Genomic DNA, 20790 nt, shown 5'->3' with positions numbered 1-20790 from the left:
AAAATATTATTTTATTTTTTTAATTTTTAATTTTTATTAGTTACATTTTATTAACTCTGTATCCCAGCTGTATCCCACTCCCTTATTCCCTCCCAAACCCTCCCTCTCTCCCTCATCTCCTCCCTGCCCCTTTCCAAGTCCACTGATTGGGGAGGATCTCCTCCCCTTTCATCTGACCCGAAACATTATTATTTTAAATATGAGGCTTTACTGCAAGTAAGTCTAAGCAGATTCTATCTTTAGCCTCATGTTTTATTGTCCTTTTTCTGTAAATCAACAGCATATTCTTGCACTGTTTGCACCATAAGAAATGCCTAACATAAATGAATATAAGCAATTTCAATAAAAACCTGTTAGTAATATATTCCTCATAAAGTTACTTCCTCCTGGTAGGACTGCCTTGCCAGGCCATAGGGGAAGAGGACACGGTCAGTCCTGATGCAACTTGATGAGCTGAGGTGAATTAGAAAGGGAGCTCCCCTTTTCTCAAGAATATGCAAGGGGGGAAAGGAAGGGGAGGAAGGGTGAGACTGGGAGGGGAGGAGGGATGGGGCTACAACTAGGATATAACTTAAATAAATAAATATATATATATATTGAAAAAAGAAGAGAAAATTTCACAGATTAAAAAAAAAGAGTTAATTTAGTAATAAGTTATGTCCTATTCTAAAGCCACATGAATATATTTCTACTTGCAGTTGCTATATGCTTTATGGGAAGCATCATAACTGCATCATATTTATGTCATGTTGAGATCACATGGAGAGAAAAAACATAATTAAGCCATAACTATGTTCTAAATAATAAAGCTTTTTCATGGTGTCTGGTGTCTTTTCCCAGTCTCCCAGTCTTTTTCTCTAACCATATCCACTCCCACTAATATGCATACATGCACATAATGACCAAATGAGCACACTGTAAAATATGTACTAAAAACTGGAAAATATGATAATTCCATATTTTATTGATTTCAGTAAATTCACACAGACATGCTTGCAGATACAAGGCTTTCTTCTAAGAATTGAACATTGAGCTAAAGTTATAATAAGGGATCTCCTTGTAGTGTTAAAAACATCTAATCATCATTCAAAAATATACTGAAATAAAGTTTATTGTCACTAAATGTCATTTTTAATAAAACATGACTGTAATGTTATCGCTGGTATAACTAGTTCAATAAAAGTGATTAAAATGCATTAAAATATTATTGAAATTTTTCCTATATTATAAAGCTTAATAAAAATTTTAAAATATGGAGTAGCAACTATTTCGATGAAAGTCTACAAAATGTTTTGATGAAAAAAGAAAAACCTTAAAACTCTTTTTAAAATTTTCAAACATTAAAAATCTTTCGGTGAAGTAACTACAAACATTATAGTAAGCAATATTAGAAAATTATGCTAGACAAAGAGAAAACTGGAATTATAGGACAGAATAGTCTCACAGAGTAAAAGACATATTGGTGTAAGTTTTCATTGACTTAGTAAAGAAAGGAATGGACTCATCTGATATGAATTTAGTGTCACTATGGGACCAATAATTCTTACAATATTAAGCTGGGAATAATAAACAAAATTGGGTACCTTTCTTCTCAAGACATGAAATTGCTATTAAAAGTATTATTATTCAATACTCAACTCATCAAACTACATACATCCAGATTCTAGGGAGAAGTCCAACTTGGAAAATTGCAGAAATGCAAATGAAGATGCCAAAGAAAACCCGACAAGGCTCTACTTAACCCATCAGGGGCATCTCAGTGACTCGCTTCTCAGTATACCCAGAATGCCACATAGGCTCCTGCCCCCACCCCTGAGGAAGGGTGGCATCTTAGCCACTACCAGCACACACCTGTCATCATTGTCACAGCACTGCTTCAACTGTAAAAGAAAACATCTCTCTTTGATGCCATCCTTTAGTTCAAGACAATCCTCCAAAATTAAAATTATGTTTAATTCATCCAAATCGACTGTGGGGGTTATATTTAAACAGCCAATAGAGATACCTTTTGGTGCATATGTGTTTGTGTGTGTGCATAGAGGTATTGAAAGTGGATTGGCTTAGGAATTCAGACGGTTTATTATCCTTCAAGAAAAAGTCCTAGTTGTCACTTATGTTTTCGGTTGGCTTTTGAAAAACAGAAGGCACAAAATACAAATGAAAAACAAAACAACAACAACGAACTAACCAACAAACAAAAGAAAAACCAAAACCACTCACAGTGGTCTATGCACAGTTTTGACAACTTGTATCTTCTTTATAAGTTTAAAAAAAGCTCATATCAGGGTAAATCAAAAGGTTCACATAGAAATCTTTAATGTACTAGAAGTAAAGCATGAAAAAATGCAAATTTGTGATGATCTGGAGATCAAAAGAGAAATGTATATTCAGTACTACCACCTGTTAGAGATTTCCCATATAACTAATTTCTCAAAGCTGTGCATCCTGAAAAATAACAATAATCCATTCTTTTTTTTAATTTTTATTTTTTCTTATCAGTTACATTTTATTAACTCTCTATCCCAGCTGTATCCCACTCCATCATTCCCTCCCACTCCCACACTCCCTCCTTCCTCTCCACCCTGCCCCTTTCTAAGTCCACTGATAGGGGGTTACCTCCTCCCCATTCATCTGATCCTGTTTTATCAGGTATCTTCAGGACTGGCTGCAAAGTCCTCCTCTGTGACTTAACAGGACTGCTCCTCCCTTAGGGGGTGGGGAGGTCAAAGAGCCAGTCATTGAATTCCTGTTAGAAATAGTCCTTGTTCCCCTTACCATGGGAAACCAATTGGTTACTGAGCTACCACGGGCTACATCCGATCAGAGGTTCTAGGTTATATCCATACATGGTCCTTGGTTGAATGTCAGTCTCAGAAAAGACCCTGTGCCCAGATATATTTGGTCCTTGTGGAGCTTCTATCCTTTCTCCATCATACTAACTCCCCTTCTTTTATATGATTCCCTGTACTCTGCCAAAGGTTTGGTTATGAGTCTTTGTTATCTGCTTTGAAAACACTGCTAGTTTTCAGATGCGCTCAGTAGACTCCTGTCATACATTCACTGCACATCCCATCTGTCTTTCTAAATGAGGATTGATCATCTTGCCCCATGTCCTCTCTCTTGATTATCTTTTTTATGTGTATAAATTTCATTATGTTTATCATACTGTATAGGTCTATATAAGCGAGTATATACTGTGTTTGTCTTTCTCCTTCTGGGATATTTCACTCAGAATGATCTTTTCTAGATCCCAACATTTGCCTGCAAATTTCATGATTTCCTCCTTTTTTTAAAAGAAGCTCAAAAGCAGCAAACCAATTAATCCAATTAAAAGATGGGGAACAGAGCTAAACAGAGAATTCTCTGTAGAGGAATATCGAATGGCAGAGAAACACTTAAAGAAATCCTCAAAGTCCTTAATCATCAGGAAAATGCAAATCAAAGCGACCCTGGGATTTCATCTCACACTCATCAGAATGGCCAAGATGAAAAACTCAAGTGACAATACATGCTGGAGAGGTTGTGGAGAAAGGGGAACCCTCCTCCACTGCTGGTGGGAATGTAAACTAGTACAACCACTTTGGAAATCTATCTGGTGCCTTCTCAGACAATTAGGAATAGTGCTTCCTCAAGACCCAGCTATACCACTGCTAGGTATATACCCAAACTTTGCTCAAGTACACAAAAGGGATACTTGCTCAATCATGTTTATAGCAGCTCTATTTATAATAGCCAGAACCTGGAAACAACCCAGATGTCCATCAACGGAGGAATGGATACAGAAATTGTGGTATTTTTATACAATGGAATACTACGCAGCCAAAAAAAAAAAAAAAAAGGAGGAAATAATCCATTCTTGATGGGGCAGGAAGGTGTACACCAGAATCCCTGTAATGCAGCACTCCAGAGGCTGAGGCAGGAAGATGGAGAGGTAAAGGTCAGCTTGGCCTATAGAGTGAGTTTAAAGGACAAATGAAAAATACACTTGAGGACCAGTATCAAATAGCCAAAGAAAATAATCAAACACTAACAAAAGAATTAATTTCCCTCACACTGAATTCATTTTCTTCCTTCTATATTTGAAAACCTTGTTTCTTCCTTTCTTCCTCTGCCTTGTTCATTTTCCCTGTTTAGTAATTTCTATAGAAAATGTAGTATCTAAATCACTCGCTATCTACCTATTCTGGTGGATTATCTCCTGCAAGGCTCCCAACAGTCCTTCACAACCCTTCCTTTAAGCTGGGTCACATGAATCTGTGTTGCTGACCAAAAGGAAGAGTAAAAGAAAGGGGCAGAGTGGTATAGTGGCACTAAGAATACAAGGAGAGGGTAAAGAAAATAGTAAATTTCTAAAACTCAAAAGAGCAGTGTGTACTGGCTGGGAGGGCCTGACAGGTTGTCCAGCATTTGGGGCTGGAGACACTGTAGGGAGAAAACTTATAGTAACAAATTAACAACAGTTTGGCTTGAACTGAGGTTAGCTATTAACATATAATTCCAGAGTCTGGACTCTTTGTTAAGATGAATAAAAAGACCTACAAATAAAAAGGAAAATAGGTAAAAGATTAAAAAGAATAAAAGATTAAAAGAATAAAAAATCTAGTATCCAGAACAAAAAGTAGCACTCAATTTAGCTTTTCATGAATTAAGAGATATGAATTACTCTGAAGTAGAAATAGCATATACATATATTTTAAAAGTACTTTTATGTTTCACCATTTTTTTTGATGCTAGAATCTGCCTGCTCTATATAATTATGGTGCCATAAAATGACAGCTTAGGCATGAATAAAAGAGGTCTATTTCTTAGTCTTAACGTAAACCACAAAGTGAGATAGCCTTACTATCTGTCCTGTGCTTAGGCAGTCTCCAGTTTTCAAATTTGCAAGTTGAAAGAAGCGTATCATACTTACAAGCCTTCCCTGCTGCCGTCAATCAGGGCCTGGAATAGGGGCTTGTTATGAGGTATGGTCTGCAGGATATTGCCGTCCCCAGTCACATAGCCAATGGCCCACTGGCCCAGCCGAGTGCAGCTTAACCGGAAAATGTAGCTAGGAAACATGACCAAGATATGCATTCACACTCAAAGAAGGCATGTCAACCACTAAACAATTTGCTAGTCTCTTGTCTTCTTGAGCAGACTTGTTTAGAATTACTGATCAAAATTTCTATCCTTTTCTACAATTTAACACTAGGGTACCTCACTGTTATCAATCTGTGAAAGAAACACTGATGATAATTCTTGCTCACTTAACTATCTCCAGAGTTCTATTTAAAACAAATGAAGCTAGAAACCACCAAGAGATTCACTGCCACCATCCTTAGGGATGTGTGGGAATGTGGCTGCTACGATGCAGCTGCAGCATAAATCATCTTTGGAGAAGGATAAAATGAAGCAAAAAGCTAAATAATTAATTTATCCACCACAGAATCTGAACCAGGAACTCAATATATTACTTTACCATTTAGGCATTAAAATGTGGTCACAGACTTGTTTAATGCTTTCTTGCAGGCATTTCAGTGATTCATCTTTAAACAAATCTCAAAAGAGCTCAACTATATCAATTACAAAACAAACTTGATAAATTCATAGCTGCTACTCAACCTGCCAGTAAAATATCTTTCCAAAGGCAGTCAATGTAATTCAAACACTGGTCATTCAAATGAGTGATAAATCTCTTAAATTAATTTTAACTAAAAGGAAATGCTGACATGATTTTAAATTTATTGTCACTTATTTATTCATTTCAATACATTATCCCTCTTTATAGCAATGTATGATACTCAATCTTACAATCATTACAATCTTACAATCTGGATGGCACAGTCAGTCCAACTATCAGACCAAAAGTAAGTTATGTTAAGCCCTCTGGCTATATTTAAGTTGTAATATGAATACATAAAGTAAGTGGAAAAAGTGAGAAAAGTTTCTCGTTTTAGTTATTGATAAATAGAACACACTAAAAAATTCCACACACTAGAGTTTAGCAGCATAAAAGACGGTTTGTTGCTAGATTTAATAACCATGTATGTTTAGTACCATGACATTTCAGTTAATAAGAAAATCAGGTTTCAAAGAAAAGAAGAATTTGTTGAAAGCTGTCAGAAAGGGTATTTTCAAATTAGTTTAAACAGATTCCCTTAAAAATCCCTGATGATAAAATATTGACCTATAATTACTGCTACTATTAATCAGGAACAGAAAAAAATATTTCTCCTCAGATCACACTAATGGTTATATTATCAAGACTGTTGTCAAATAATAGAGTAATTAATTACTCTATAACAGAGTAATCAGAAGATCACTTGGTCCATTGAGAAATGTACCTAAATGTGAGAGAAATGTCCCGGCAGTGAAGGACATTTGCTGTCCTTGCAGAAGACCTGTGACTGGTTTTTAGCACCCACACCACGGGGTTTCACACCACCTGTAACTCCAGTCCCAGGAAATGTGATGTCCTCTCGGGGCTCTAGTCATCGTGGGTATGCGCATGGTGCGCATACATACACCCAGTGAATAAATATTTCAAAAATGTTACTAAGAGTGCATAGAAAACTTTCAAGTAAATAGTAAAATGCAGAAATCTCTAAGACTGTACAATATGTATGTCAGAAAGATGTAAAATGTGATGCTAAAATGAAACATAAAATTACTAAATTGAATGGTTAATATTTTTAAAGTAATTATATATACATCTTGTATATTGCAAAACTGTCAGATTTTAGTAAATTTTTTTTCTGCCCTGTTTTTGGATGGTGTTTCTAAAATCAGTCATTACAGAGGTTCAAGCCTTCCATACAAAGTATGCTGTTAGTAACCATTTCTGAGTGTCAGAGATGGAAATTAAGATCGATTTATTCCTTTCAGCTAAGTGTTTGCCTCTGTTCATTTGCTCAACAGTTTTAAATCATTTGCTGCTGACCCTTCTGTGAGTAGCTAGTTTTGCCTCCCTTAGGAAGAAGTAAACCCTCACCTTCAGATTTAGTATCTTGCTCTCCAAAATGGCATGATTAACATAATCAGATATGTCTGCTGCACAGGGTGGATCATGATTGAAAGCCACTCTTGACACTAAAAGTCATTTAAAAGATTAATTCCTTGGGTTCTCAGTTCTTTGGAGGGGTACTGGGACTCAAATGCAGGACCTTCTGCATGCTCAGTAAACATACTTTCCAGGCAGGTGCTAATGTTTTATTAATGTTTATTAGTTTTATATTTATTAAGGCAAATAATACACTACTTAAGGAACTCAAATGTCCTTGGAATGGGTTTAAATATTTTATTTACTACAAACCAGAGAACAAATACTTTTTAAGAGAAAGGCATGATTAGCTAAATATTTTATAAAGCAAGTGATTCTCTGCTCATAAAAAGCTGTTTTAGACAGATTTTAAATAGTTGAATCACACGTCACATACGATTTACTATCCAGTATCAGTTTCACAGATTATTATGAGGCGTGAACTTTGAATGAAACAAAATGACTCATCTGAACTTTGGTTCAATATGCAAATTGGCTGCCCACTTCTCTAGGCCAAACCAGTCACCTCTCTAGGATCTACACAGGGGGTTTCAATTGGACTCTGTTTTTTTTTTTTTCTTGTTTTTTTTTTTTTTTTTTTGTACCACTAGCATCTTTAAATATGCCATCTTCAATCTTCAAAAACAAGAGAAGGAAATGAAACTCTCGGCTTTGACTTAGGAAGACTGTATTAAAGGCCGAGCTTAATTACTCTAATCAAGTTGATCTTAGCAGCAAATGGAGACTTAAAAGTACAAACTTACTAAACTGTAAAGCCTTCTAGGGCAGGTCTCTGATCCCACTGACACTGTACCCAGGACTCTGCCTCCTATGGCTTAGATGCCATTGCCCAAAGGCCTACTGTGTGCCTAACACAGGTCTAGGTGCAACGCATGGAAAAAGCCTCTATAATGAGGAAAGACAGATTTTCTAGCCTTTTATTTGCCACAGTGAGGGGTGATTTTTTTGGCCAATGCCAGAAAAACCGACTAGACACCAAGACCTGTGGCAGTCACTCAGATTAGTCATCTAAAGAGCAAATTATAAATGTTGAGGTTATAAAGAAATGGGTCATGCTAAATTTACAAGGGCATGAGTTTGATTTGGAATATAGTCCTGAATGTATAATTCTATGTACTTATGTGCATACATGTATGTTTTTATGTATTTGTACATTATTCTACATTTAATGATTGATACTACTTGAAACTATTCAGAGCTGCCCTAAAAAATACACACAAAACTACTTAATTTTGTTTTTAGCACACTACCCAAGTGTTCAGATGTGCACATATAAGTTTAAACAGGAACACTGTGTAGAAACACAACTAATATAAAACGTCCCACACTCATTTGAGAAAGAGAACTGAGGATTATAGAATCTTTAAATTTATTAACATCACTTTCCACTTAATGATAAGGTCAAAAGTCAAAACAGCAATTTAAGGGCTAAGTTAGAAGATACCATTTCACTCTTCCTGCTTTCCCAGGTCACCTTGCCTTTGGAAGCTCTGGCCAATTCTCATAGAAGTGAACCGCAAGAAGTTTTCTCTTTAAGCACGTCAACTAGTATTACTGATTGAATCTTACCTTCCAGGCTTGGTGCTGTATTTCTGTAGTCGTGCTTTAACTTCATCGTACGTGAGAAATGCCATGTATCCTGGATGTGTCACAGCTAAGAAATTCCAATTCCGTAAAATAGAGCCCCAGGGCTAAACACAGAAATAAATGGAAGGAGATTAACCAGAGAACACACAGCAATGACACCGTTTCACATGCTTAGGAATGAGAATCTCCTCGATATTTTTAAGTTGATATGGTGTATGAGAATTAGGTCAACCTTTATTAATTAACAAAGAGCAGGTAATAGTTTTTTTTGTTTTAGAAAAATATGTTTAAGCAGGAAACATGGTTTTTAAAACTAAAACAGAGAGGGCAAAAGGAAAACCAAGTATTCCTTACACAGCATATTCCCAACAAAGAATTCATGATCTCTATAAAATGAAGTATGTGACCAACCGGCCTTAAGGTTTGATCCTCAATTGCCTTTCCATTACTTTGACTTTTGTTTCTGTAGCCCCGCTGCCTTTTCTACTAGTCTTAAATATCAAGCCCTCTCATTAGAGCCTCTGAACTTGCTGAATCTCAATCACCTGTCTAGGCATCCCTTCCTCAGTGAGGCACTCGAAGACCCTCCTAGCTAGAGCTGTTATCTCCTGCCATAGTTCTCATCTTTCCCATCTGTTTTCTCCATGGCTGCTTGTCCCTCAGGTGCCTCATAGATAGGAAGGCATGCTCCAGAAGTTGTGTTCTGGAAAAGGTTACACAATCACCACGAGCCATGTAAGGCCGAGGAGCATTCCTGCCTGGCTCAGGCCTTGATCCCAGTCACTCAAGCAGCATCACACACATCAGCCTGTGACAATGACACCTAGACTGGGTGGCATTAGAGGGGGTGCTTCCTTCCCAGGCATCAGGCTCTGGTCCTCACACTTGCTTCATCCTAGCTTAGTTACAGTCTTGAGAAAGTTTTAGGGTTTGAAAACCAGTTCAACGAGAAGTACACTTTTCACAAGAGCATGTGTTTCCTATCAATCTCTCTTAATCTAATTAGGTGTCTGTCTAGGTATCACATCAGGAGAAAAAAGCCAGCCAGTAACAGGCAACTTTGCTGCAGGGTGTGGATGAATCATCTCTGCAATACTTTCAAGGCTGTAGCTACATTTATTCCAAAGAATTGGCAGCATACTCCATCTGTTCTGCCAGATTCTTCACTCATATCTTCTACATTAAAAAAAAAAAAAAGGGAGGTGTTTCATGTCACCAACTTCAAGCTGCTGAAACAGGCATCCCAGACTTGATTACTTGTAGGAGATTTATGCTTTCATTTGTTTTGAAACTTGTTCTTGTTTCAAAAATATAAGACAGAATTCTGCAAGGACCTTGCCCCTTACAATGAGGATGACAAGCAACAATGATTTAGTAATAAAGACCATTTTAGCCTTTTTTTTTTTTTACTTAAAAATCTTCAGGGAATTTCCTCATCACACTGACACATCTAATTGGGGTAGAAAGGAGCTCTGAGAACACAAGTGAAACAGATGCTGGCCCTGCACTTGAAAACTACAGCGTGTTTTTAATTTCCTTCTTAAGGCTTGACTGAAATTGCATAAAACAATACTTAGAAAAAATATCAGCACATGTCAACGGAGAGGCAACTGAGAAAAAACTGCTGTGCTATCCATTTTGGTTTTCATTTTATTGTTTTGTTCCATTCTCCAAAAAGGACAAGGCTAGAGGGAATAGCAAACAAACAGTGGAGCTGCTGCCATTAATGTCCACACACATTCTTGAAATAATATATCTTTTTTGACCTGAAAATTTACAGAGAACCAATTATCAGATCAAAATACAACTTAAAATAAAAAAAAAAGATGAAATTGAAGATTAAGCTGTCCCCAGAGATGTTAAGCCAGAGGGCAGCTTCTTATTGCAGAAATGCTATGTGACAGGATGAGTCTGTACTGTTGTGAATGCCACCCATTTGCAGTCAGAAGATACCCCCAGCTGCCAGCTCAAAGATGGAAAAACAAACGCCTCAGAGAAAATAGTTCTCTAGCTAATTATTTTGTAATTCCTTTGTCTGGGATTTCAGGGAATCTTTTTGTCCTCACAAAACTACTGGGGGCTGTTAAACAACAGAGCAGACTAAGGTGATTCAAAAATAGAACCAAATTCTGTTCGGGGAGGGGTCTCAGCCAGTCTACTCAGATACTTTCTGGAAACGCTGGCATCACTGATGGCTTCCTTCCTCTGAGATGCTTCTCTAGTCAGTTACTGCTTGATGTTCCACCATGACTAGAATGTTCTCCCAAATTTTTCTTCCTTATTCGGCACCCCCCACCCCCAAACACTAATGTAGTTATCCATATCTCATTGATACAGAATTCTCCAGCTGTGAGGGAAGGAAAGAAGAGGGGGAAAGATTGCAGGCTTCACTGCAAGACTTTCTATCACAGCCTCTCTAGGTTATTTGGTGTGTGTGTCAGGCCCTAGGTGTCCTGAAGATGAAAAAGAGAGGGTCAAAGGCAGGGAAAGAGGAGGAAGTGAGGAGGACCACACAGCACAGCCACTTCCTTCCCAGAATCACAAGTGTTTGCTTAAGTTCCCTGCAGACTTAAGGATGGGGCTGGGAAGAATCAAAGGTCTATGGTCCCACCATCTGTACCCTTCATCTCTCGGCTTTTCTTCACTGCCTCCTAAACAGCCATGCTACTCTTTCTACTTTATACCTCACCCTAAGGGTGCCTCATCTACTTTCAGATGACATGGAAAACACTCCACTTCACATAATACAGAACTGTGAGGATTACTTACTATATACCACCATTGTCAAGTTACAATAAGGCAGACACTTATGCACTTACAGCACAAAAACACATGTCTACAAAGACTGTGTAAATAAAAGTTTTAATAATAGCACACTTAAGAAAATATATGCTAATATAAAGGTCAGTAAAAGCTAAAATATCATAGAACCAATTTTCTCATATTTGAAGCCACATGTGTGATGGTCATGGTTGAAGTATTTAAACAGTGAGTAAAAAAACCAAAGGGAATGAAGAATCTCTAGAGGGCTAATCAGAATTGGTAAGTTGGTGCTACAACTGACTGTATCCAAAAATCATCAATAACCTACCCAGGAGAAAGGCTATTAGCCTATGCCTTCACTTTCTTTTTCACACCTCAGTGAACACACACAAGAGAAGCAAACCTCGGAACATTACGACTATCTGACTCCTTTTTAGGTGAAACTTCATACAAGACAATGCATGCACATGTCAGGGGTGGGGTAAGCATTTGAAGCCGCCTACACACTTCCAACATGGAACTGAGGCGTTAGAGCACTTGAGATCCACCCTCAAATGTCAACCACAGTCAGCACACACACACACACCAAATAACTACAACAGTAAAGAAAAATAGGCCCTAAGGTTTGACAGTGAAAATTACTTAAGCTTTCTTCATCACAAGGTGAAAAATCAAAACTGATCATTTAGAATCCTTGATTTCCATTAAAAATGAAGGTTTTGTTCTGTAAAACGATCAGAAGTCTTTAAGACAGGTGTGAGTTACATTGTGAATGATTAGTATTGAGTAATATAGTGTTTCTTTGAAATTCTTATTATCTTTTAATTTAAAAATAGGCTCACAACATATATACATCAAGAGAATAACCATTAAGCCACCAGAAACTTAAATAAGTAAACACATACTCAATACAGAATTTTATCTATTTCTTATTCCACGTACAATGTAGTTATGGTTTTTAAACTCTGTGTTGTTAGCCAGAGTCTGTTTGTCTCCTGTTAATGACTTATGTTAAGTTGACCCCATGCAGTGTTTTTTGGTTACAGGAATCAATCATGAGGCTTTCCAGCTAGAGCTAAAGTCGAAAATCACATAGCATAGGAAACATGAAGCCGGTATAAGGATGTAGCATTTTATTTAATCGTATAATCCGAATATGTCATATTCCAGTTTAAAATACTTTCAGAATACAAATAAGCTTGGTTTCTAATGTATTTTACCATATTTACTATAATTATTACAACTAGAATTGTAAACATTTTTAAGAGATGTTTTTATTTTGTAAGTGCCCCATAGGTAATAGACATTTTAGTGACACAAATTTCAATTATTTGCATTCAGAGAAATTTGATTTGAGTATATATGAAAAGTTAAAAAATTGTTTCAGTATTGTGCCACTTGCTTTGGAATTTCTATGTAAACATAATTATGAATATTACGAGCAAAACTAATAAATAACAAAGTTATTGGAAAAAATCAGGAAGAAAAACAAATTCTTGAAAATTTTGTAAATTAATATGGACATAACATTGTGATCGAATATTATACAGGAATTGAAAAATATATTGATGAAGAATATCTGTTGATATAAAAAAATATTTATTACAACTGGTTAAAAGAGAAAAGCAATTTAAAGTGCTATATTATACTATATAGATAAAATATTGTATGCTATAATATATAATAGGCAGATCAGCATATATATATATATACTATATTATACTATATAAAAATCAGTGGTCTATTTCTAATTCAAAAAATCTTTTTCTGAACAAACAAACAAACAAACAAACAAAAAAAGCGACAGCCAAAAAAATGTTAGGACACAACTCAGGCTGACACATACTTATAATGGTTTCAACTTGCCTGCCATTGGGCTAAAAGACTACCAAAGTAAAAAGGGGGTTGTTAAAAACAATTCCGTAAATCACTAATACTAGCAAGCATCTCCCAGGATCACATGACCTGATATACCAAGCTTGTGTCATGAGAATCACTGAAAACTTGGAGGAATGATCCAATACTTAACATGAATATAACTGGCTACCGAGACTGAGATTGTTGTCCATACACTTGTGTATATTGTGTGCATGTGACAAAAAGAAATACACACAGAGCTCTGGAGGAAGGGAGAGAAGAGTATAGAGAGAGTAAATAAGTATATATCTTACCTGAAATAGCCTGGTAAAAATATCAAATTCAAAAACTGAGATGTAATCATTGCAAGTTAAATCGATGGTTGACTTTAGAGCCATTGCTTCTAGGCCAGAGCTAATCTGATGGACCTCATGCAGGCACTGTCTGAAGATTTTCCATGGTACAATAGTTCTGTCCAAGAGAAAAAGAGGAGTCAATGAAACAAGTGTCAGTGAAGATATTATATCTTCCATTGAAACCACAACATTAACAGTGCTTTATTTGTATTAGAATAGTTGAAACTATTGTTCATAATTCAGGCTCCATGTAATGTACTCACTTGATTATTCTGTATTTGCTAAGAATCTGACAAGAATCTTTGTTTTTCTTTCAGTTCATGGATATCAAGATGCCTCTTTGATGCATATCAAATGTCCTCAAATAGAGGACATTGGGGTCAAAGTGTTAGGTACCCTGATGTCTTCGTGTGTACACTCAAGGTAAGTTATCTATGGCTCAATCACCTCCCACCTCTCAGATGCTTTTTGTAGAGGTGAAAAGTATACACTCTTTGACCTTCCAGATGAATGCAACTGGAAAGCTGTTCTCATATATGCAAACATCTTGTAGGAATTTGCCTATTCAATATATACCAATTAATATACTGTATTACATACTATATAGCAACAGTTTTAATAAGTAATTCACTGACATGCCTCAGAACTTTGGAGGACCAGTGAATGGATTCAGAGGTAGGCTGTCTCCTATTCCTCAAACTTAGCAATTTCCAGTCCTGGCACACACTCCTTTCCACCATGAAAATCTGTAACATCCATCATTTGTTCCTTAGCAACCTTTCTTCCTTTCATAATGCCAAGTTCCTCTTCATGAATAGATGGAAGGAAGAAACTATTCGTATTTTAAACATTTATATTTCAGCCTTCAAAACAGGACAAAGGAGCTATACGCATGCTTGAGAAAGATAGCACATATTTAAATTTTGTTTCTTTACTATTGTCTCTAGAGAAAATAAGCAGAAATGGGTTAAAATTTCCTTGGTCTCGGTCCATGCGAATTTTCTCAATGAAGATCACATACAGTTACAACTTGAATATTTTGACTTATTATCGTTATCTACAGAAGTCAAATATTAACATAGATAGTCCACTAAAGGGTTACTGTCACAGAGAATTTGGAACCTAAGTCATTCTGTGGACCAGGAGCAAGACTGAGAATGACCCCAAATTGAGTTGACTATTGGTCTCAGAGCCTCTGACGGGCCATATCTACCAACTGGCAACGCTATGCTGTTGGAGGCGCTTAACAACGGAAAGGCCTAACACCACCTCTGGTTTTGTGGAGCACAGACTCTGGAGGTAGGATTCATAATGCTAAGTGACACAAGTGGAGGAAACAGAAAACCCTGATGAATGAATGCCCAACAAGAACTGGAGGGATTACAGGGAACTGTGTGGGAAGTAGGCTGAAAAAAAAAAAAAAAGCTAAAGTAGGGTTACAAGAGTATGCTGAACTTGCAGGGAAGCTTAGGTGTGATGCACCATTAAAGAAGAAAGCTAAGATGCGTAATACCTCAAAAGACATTTCTCTATGTATGAAAAAAACAGGAAACCACAGAAAACTGAAGAGAGACACCACATCAGATGCCATTTAAGAGAAATATACGTCAGACTGTGATTAAGGTTAACAAAAGTTCCTGTCTCAAAAGAACAAGAAACATGTTTTAGTACTATTAGGAAGCTATTGTTTTATAGTGTGTCTATGCAGCTTGGCCAGCTGCTCTGCAGAGACCACGAAAGCATTGCCTGAGAGGAGCATACTCCTTTTCCGAATTGAAGTTTCCAACACTTTCCAGACACAAAGAACAAAAGTCATAATATGTAGAGGAAAAAATGTTGATCAAAGAACCACTTACTTCAGAATGACAGTGATAGAATTTTTTTCTAGAAAAGCACAATGTTACTTTATCTAAAAAGCATAAACTGCAAATAAACTGGCCAAATGGAGAAGTTCAGTCTTACGTGTATGTAAAGTATAAAAGTCAAAACAAAAGGTTCTGATAGACATTTTAATGTTAAACTAACGTTATCATAACCTATATTTAAAATTCAAGCAGATTATAACCTACTTTGAATATCTCCTGATTTTCCAGAGGCTAAAGTATACAAAATATTGGTACTTTCAAAATTTTAGTGTAACTTACAACTTCAGAGCAATAATTCCCATCATAAAAAGACACATTTCCACAGTAGTTGTGTACTGAGATTTGATCATAGTTCATTTGTAATAAATGCTAAGCCCTAAGTATATTCATCAGAACCTTATATAAAGCCAATAAAGAAGGCTGAGGAACCAGAGCATTATCTGTCTAGTTTATCACAGAGATCAAAGTAGGCTGGCTTCATAAGTTAAAAACAGAAAAAGGGTGCAAAGATGTCTTTTAAAGCAAGGAAAAACAACACAACACTGTGTTTTAAAACTTCTGCACCTTGGGACTACTTCACAAAGATGAGCATCAGTGGCCACAGATGAAGCCAGAGCTAGACCACATTGATGGCAAAATGTTTCACAGAAACAGTCAAACTTGTGTGTCGTGGCAATGACTAAAATCACAGAGAGAAAAGAGAAGCAAAAAGGGGACACTGAGTTTCGGTATCTCACAACAGCAGAAACTTTAGTCTGTTCTATTTGCCATGAAAAATCATATTAGTCTGTTTTATTTGTCATGAAAAATCACATTAGCTGCAGGGAGGATGCCATCAAAATATACTGAGAAAATATTTTCATTTTGATTACATGTATTTATTTCTGTGCATATTTAAGAGTGTGTGTCTGGAGGGCAGGAAGGTGTTTAAGGAAAAAAATGCCGTCGTTGATTCTCTCCTTCCACAATGTTGGTCATAGGGACTAAACTTGGGTGATCAGGCTTGGCATTGTGTGCCTTTGTCTGAGATGCCATCTTACCAGACCAAACACAGGTAGTGTTCAATATACAAAACAAGTTAGATAAACCAGTGGATATCCAGACAATTGCTTCACTAGTATGATCTCAGAATTGTTAGAATTTCAGTAAGGAGAAGAGCCATGATTCAGCTTACCATTGCTCACCTGAAATATAGAAATCTCTTAATGGCTTAGAAAAGGGAAAGTTGTTTCATATAATGTCCTAAGAGAAAAGAATGTGGTAAATAAGACTGTGCTACCATTCTATTATTACATGCTATATTTTAATCTGTCTAGAAAAAAAAACACAAACATCCTTTCAGAAAGAATGAGAAAATGGGATCAATCAGATCCAAACAAACACACAGAAATGGGGTCAGTAGGTCAGCAATCAAAAGATGGCTCATTCATCTAGGTTGTCACATGTGTGAAAAAGGACCTGTGCATCAGTCTAATGTTCAAGTTTTGCAATGTTAAGGTAAATGAAAGAAATGAAAGATAGAAGTTAGATCTTCTATGGGATAGACATTGAAAGTAGGAGAAAACAGGAAATACGACAGGAGTCTACCACAGAGGGCCTCTGAATGACTCTACCTAACAGTGTATAAAAGCAGATGCTGAGACTCATAACTAAACCTTGGGCAGAGTACAGGGAATCATATGAAAGAAGGAGGAGTTAGTAAGACCTGGCGAGAACAGGAGCTCCACTAGGACCAAATATATCTGGGCACAGAGTTTTTTTTCTGAGACCGATTCTCCAACCAAGGACCATGCATGGATATAACCTAGAAGCCCTGCTCAGATGTAGCCTATGGCAGCTCAGTATCCAAGTGAGTTCCCTAATAAGGGGAACAGGGACTATTTCTGACATGAATTCAGTGTTTGGCTCTTTGACATCACCCACAGAGGAGGACATTGTGGCTAGTCCTGATGAAACCTGATAAGCTAGGGTTAGATGGAAAGGGAGGAGGACCTCCCTATCAGTGGACTTAGAGAGGGTCAGGGAGGAAATGAGGGAGGTGGGTGGGATTGGGAGGGAATGAGGGAGGGGGATACAGCTGGGATACAAAGTAAATAAACTGTAATTAATATAAAAAAGAACCAATAATAACATATTAAGTTCTAAAATTCTACTCCACATACCTAGTAAAACTTGAGAGATGACAATTTTTTTAATTGAAGGATTAACCAATTTTATTTTTCAATGTGCTAATTGTCTTATATAATTTCTTAAAAATATACTCCAGATAAATTAAATAGAAAGATATGGAGAGCAAAGATATGGAATTATAAGCAAGAATTTACATTCAGCAAGGCTGTATAATTAAAATATAAGTTAAAATTTTACAAAAAAAAACAGAAAAAAGAAAATCTAACTTCTACAGGAAAAAAAAAAAACACTTTCATGAAGCTTTGAGTTCATAGAAGGCTCTCTGTTTTACGTGCACCACTTAAGGGAAGTATCACAAAACAAAGGCGTGAGTGTGAGCAAGGGCAATATGTCTGAGAACAGAAACTTGCACTCTCTGGTGTTAAGAGGGAAATTTACACAGCATTTGTGGAGGGGGAACTGGTAACAAGGTTCATAGCCTGTGCACCTTGAGAGTCTACTTCCGTGGGATTGATTCTCTCTAAGAAGCTGTGCGCTAGGAAACATCTGATCTGGGAAGACTCGCCTACCTGTCTCTCCAGGGCAGTGATATGCTCCCAAACCAGAAACAAAAAAAGTTCATGTTTAGTGACAGAACGAAAGGCGGTAGTGCAGCAACTGCAATTGCACAGGACAATATTTACCATGTAAGAGTGCTCCTGGAACATTATTAAATAAGCTAATTTTTATTTAATTACTGGCATTAAGGGTCCAATTTTAAACATTTTCATAAGACCTAAAAAGATTATCATAAATCTGACCTAGAATTTAAAACTACAAAATTCTAAATGACACAATGGTATCCAAAAATATGAAGCACATGGGAGGGAGTGTGGAGCTAAGAGAGGATGAACAAGGTCAATACACATACACAGAGTCAGAAATAGAAAGGTTCTAAAGAGATATAACCTTTCAGGAGGCTGACAGGCTCAGTATTAGAAGGTTGTCACTTCTCCTTAAATTGATCTATAGATTTAATATAAGCTCGGTCAAAACCCCCAGGAGGCATTGCTGCAGTAGAAACAGATTCTAAACCTCACAGCGAAATGTCAATAATGGAGATTAAATAAAAAGTCTTCAGAAGAACAGGAGCAAACACATATCCTTCACATTAACTAACACTATGGCAATGAGACACAGAGAGACAAACAGAGATGGGAAAGCTGCTGTTCCAGAAGCAAAATTACCCATTCACAGCACGGTGTATAGAAGGTCAACTATTTGTAAAACGGTGCTAAAAATAAGATGTTTTCCATAAACGTTGCTAGTCTCACAGATACAAAGGAACTGAAGGAGCTGAATTTTCATCACTATACACCAGCATTCTTTTAGAAAATCAACTTGAGGTACATTTTAAACATAAATATGAAACAAGGTTTTCTCAGAAGAGAGACATGAATATATCTGGCATTATAAACGTTTGGAATAGGCATAAACTCTAAAGAGAACCCATAACATTCAAAGCATAAAGTAAATGATGATTTGAAAAAAAGTGTTCTTAAGAAGTATACATTTATTCATTGCATAAACATATAATGAGAGGCTCAACTTCATTGGTCATCAGAAAAAAGAAATTGCAAATATTATGAAATTCCACTCTGCCCCAAAAGAGATACTTAGAAGATTGACATTAGAAAGTGCCAAGGGTTGTGGAGCGAGATGAACCAGTGCATGGCCGGAAGTGACTACAAAGTGCTTCAGGAAACGCTGGGGAGCCTCCTAAACATGAAAGTCTGAACTCTTACACACCCATCAGAAATGCATAAATGCTTTGAAAAGCTGTATAAAACAGTTCACTATTGACAGTCACTCAAATGTCACAGACAACTGAATGAATACTTATACAAGAAAAATGAATTACGCACTGCTGCAAGGTCAATTGCCAAGTAGGCTGTCTCTGACATGAACTGAGTGGCAGCCTCTTTGATCACCTCCCCCTGGGGGATGCAGCATTGCCAGGCCACAGAGGAAGATGGTGCAGCCAGTTCTGATGAGATCTGATAGGCTAGGGTCAGAGGGAAGGGGAGGAGGATCTTCCCTACCAGTAGACTAGGGAAAGGGCATAGGGGGAGGAGATGGAGGGTGGATGGGTGGGACTGAGAGGAGACAAGGGAGCTACTTGCAGCAGGGATACAAAATGAATAAATTGTAATAAATAAATATATAAATAATTTTTAAAATATGAAAAAAGCACATAAAAAAGAATAGGGGGCTTCCATAAGCATAACCAAGAGAGGAGCCAATATTATTGAAAAGGAAAATATCACATGCTGTTTAACTCTTTTTTTAACTTTTATTAATTATACTTTATTCACCTTGTATCCCCCCATAAGCCCCTCCCTCCTCCCCTCCAATCCTACCCTTCCTCCCTCTTCTGCATGCATGCCCCTCCCCAAGTCCACTGATAGGGGAGGTCCTCCTTTCCTTCCTTCTGATCTTAGTCTATCAGATCTCATCAGGAATGGCTGCACTGTCATCTTCTGTGGCCTGGTAATGCTGCTCCCCCTCTTAACTCTTAAAGACAGGAACATACTAGGAAGTGACTTGCTACAGGTGTAAGCTCTGGGCAGCAGAGGGGCCTCTGATAAGCTGATACCTTATTGAGAATGCATTTATATTGGTATATTGACTTCGTGAAAATTCATTACCTAACACAATGCATACTCCTATCCATGAACATTAAACTCAAATTTTAAGTTGAACTCTTAAAATATTACATTGAAATCACTACTGAAAATCAGAAAAGAACTTGGGAATGGACAATATAGTCTTTAATAATAAAAATCAAGGAAATCAACACTTTTGTTATTTGTCACTTTTGTTGCAGTGGTGGCAGTTTATAAAAACTGATTCTAGTCCATTAATATGCAACATCATTTTGTCTTTGAAGACAAATTTTGTCCTACCTGCATTAACTGTTTATTTTAAGTTTTGTATTGACATTTTCAGCATATTCACCTTAGCAAGCAGATACTCGGCGTCCATACCTCAAAATTGAACGTTAGCTTTGCTCAGTATGTAACAGGGCATTCAGAAGGTGTTTGATAGTGTGATTTTATTTTTTATTATGGATGCAGAACACTAGAACTCTGATTCCTACGCCGGCTGACATTTTGTTAAATAGTTATTACTTAAATCCAATCTCTTTTTT

General features: G+C 36.9%; 1 protein-coding gene across 6 annotated transcripts in view; it reads right to left on the bottom strand.

Moving 5' to 3' along the window:
- Cblb (Cbl proto-oncogene B) overlaps positions 1 to 20790 on the bottom strand; it is a 196226-nt gene that overhangs the window by 74389 nt on the left and 101047 nt on the right. For all 6 annotated transcript variants that reach the window (XM_060370540.1, XM_060370538.1, XM_060370539.1 and 3 more), the window contains exons 5-7: positions 13564 to 13720; positions 8612 to 8733; positions 4913 to 5050 (exon numbers count right to left, since the gene is read on the bottom strand). In XM_060370540.1, the coding sequence (XP_060226523.1) occupies positions 4913 to 5050; positions 8612 to 8733; positions 13564 to 13720 (417 nt within the window). The remainder of the gene's footprint in view (positions 1 to 4912; positions 5051 to 8611; positions 8734 to 13563; positions 13721 to 20790) is intronic.

The sequence above is a fragment of the Meriones unguiculatus genome, chromosome 17, assembly GCF_030254825.1.
Source record: "Meriones unguiculatus strain TT.TT164.6M chromosome 17, Bangor_MerUng_6.1, whole genome shotgun sequence".
NCBI lineage: Eukaryota > Metazoa > Chordata > Mammalia > Rodentia > Muridae > Meriones > Meriones unguiculatus.
The sequence above is the reverse complement of the archived record's forward strand: the minus strand, read 5'-3'. Positions and strand labels throughout refer to the sequence as shown.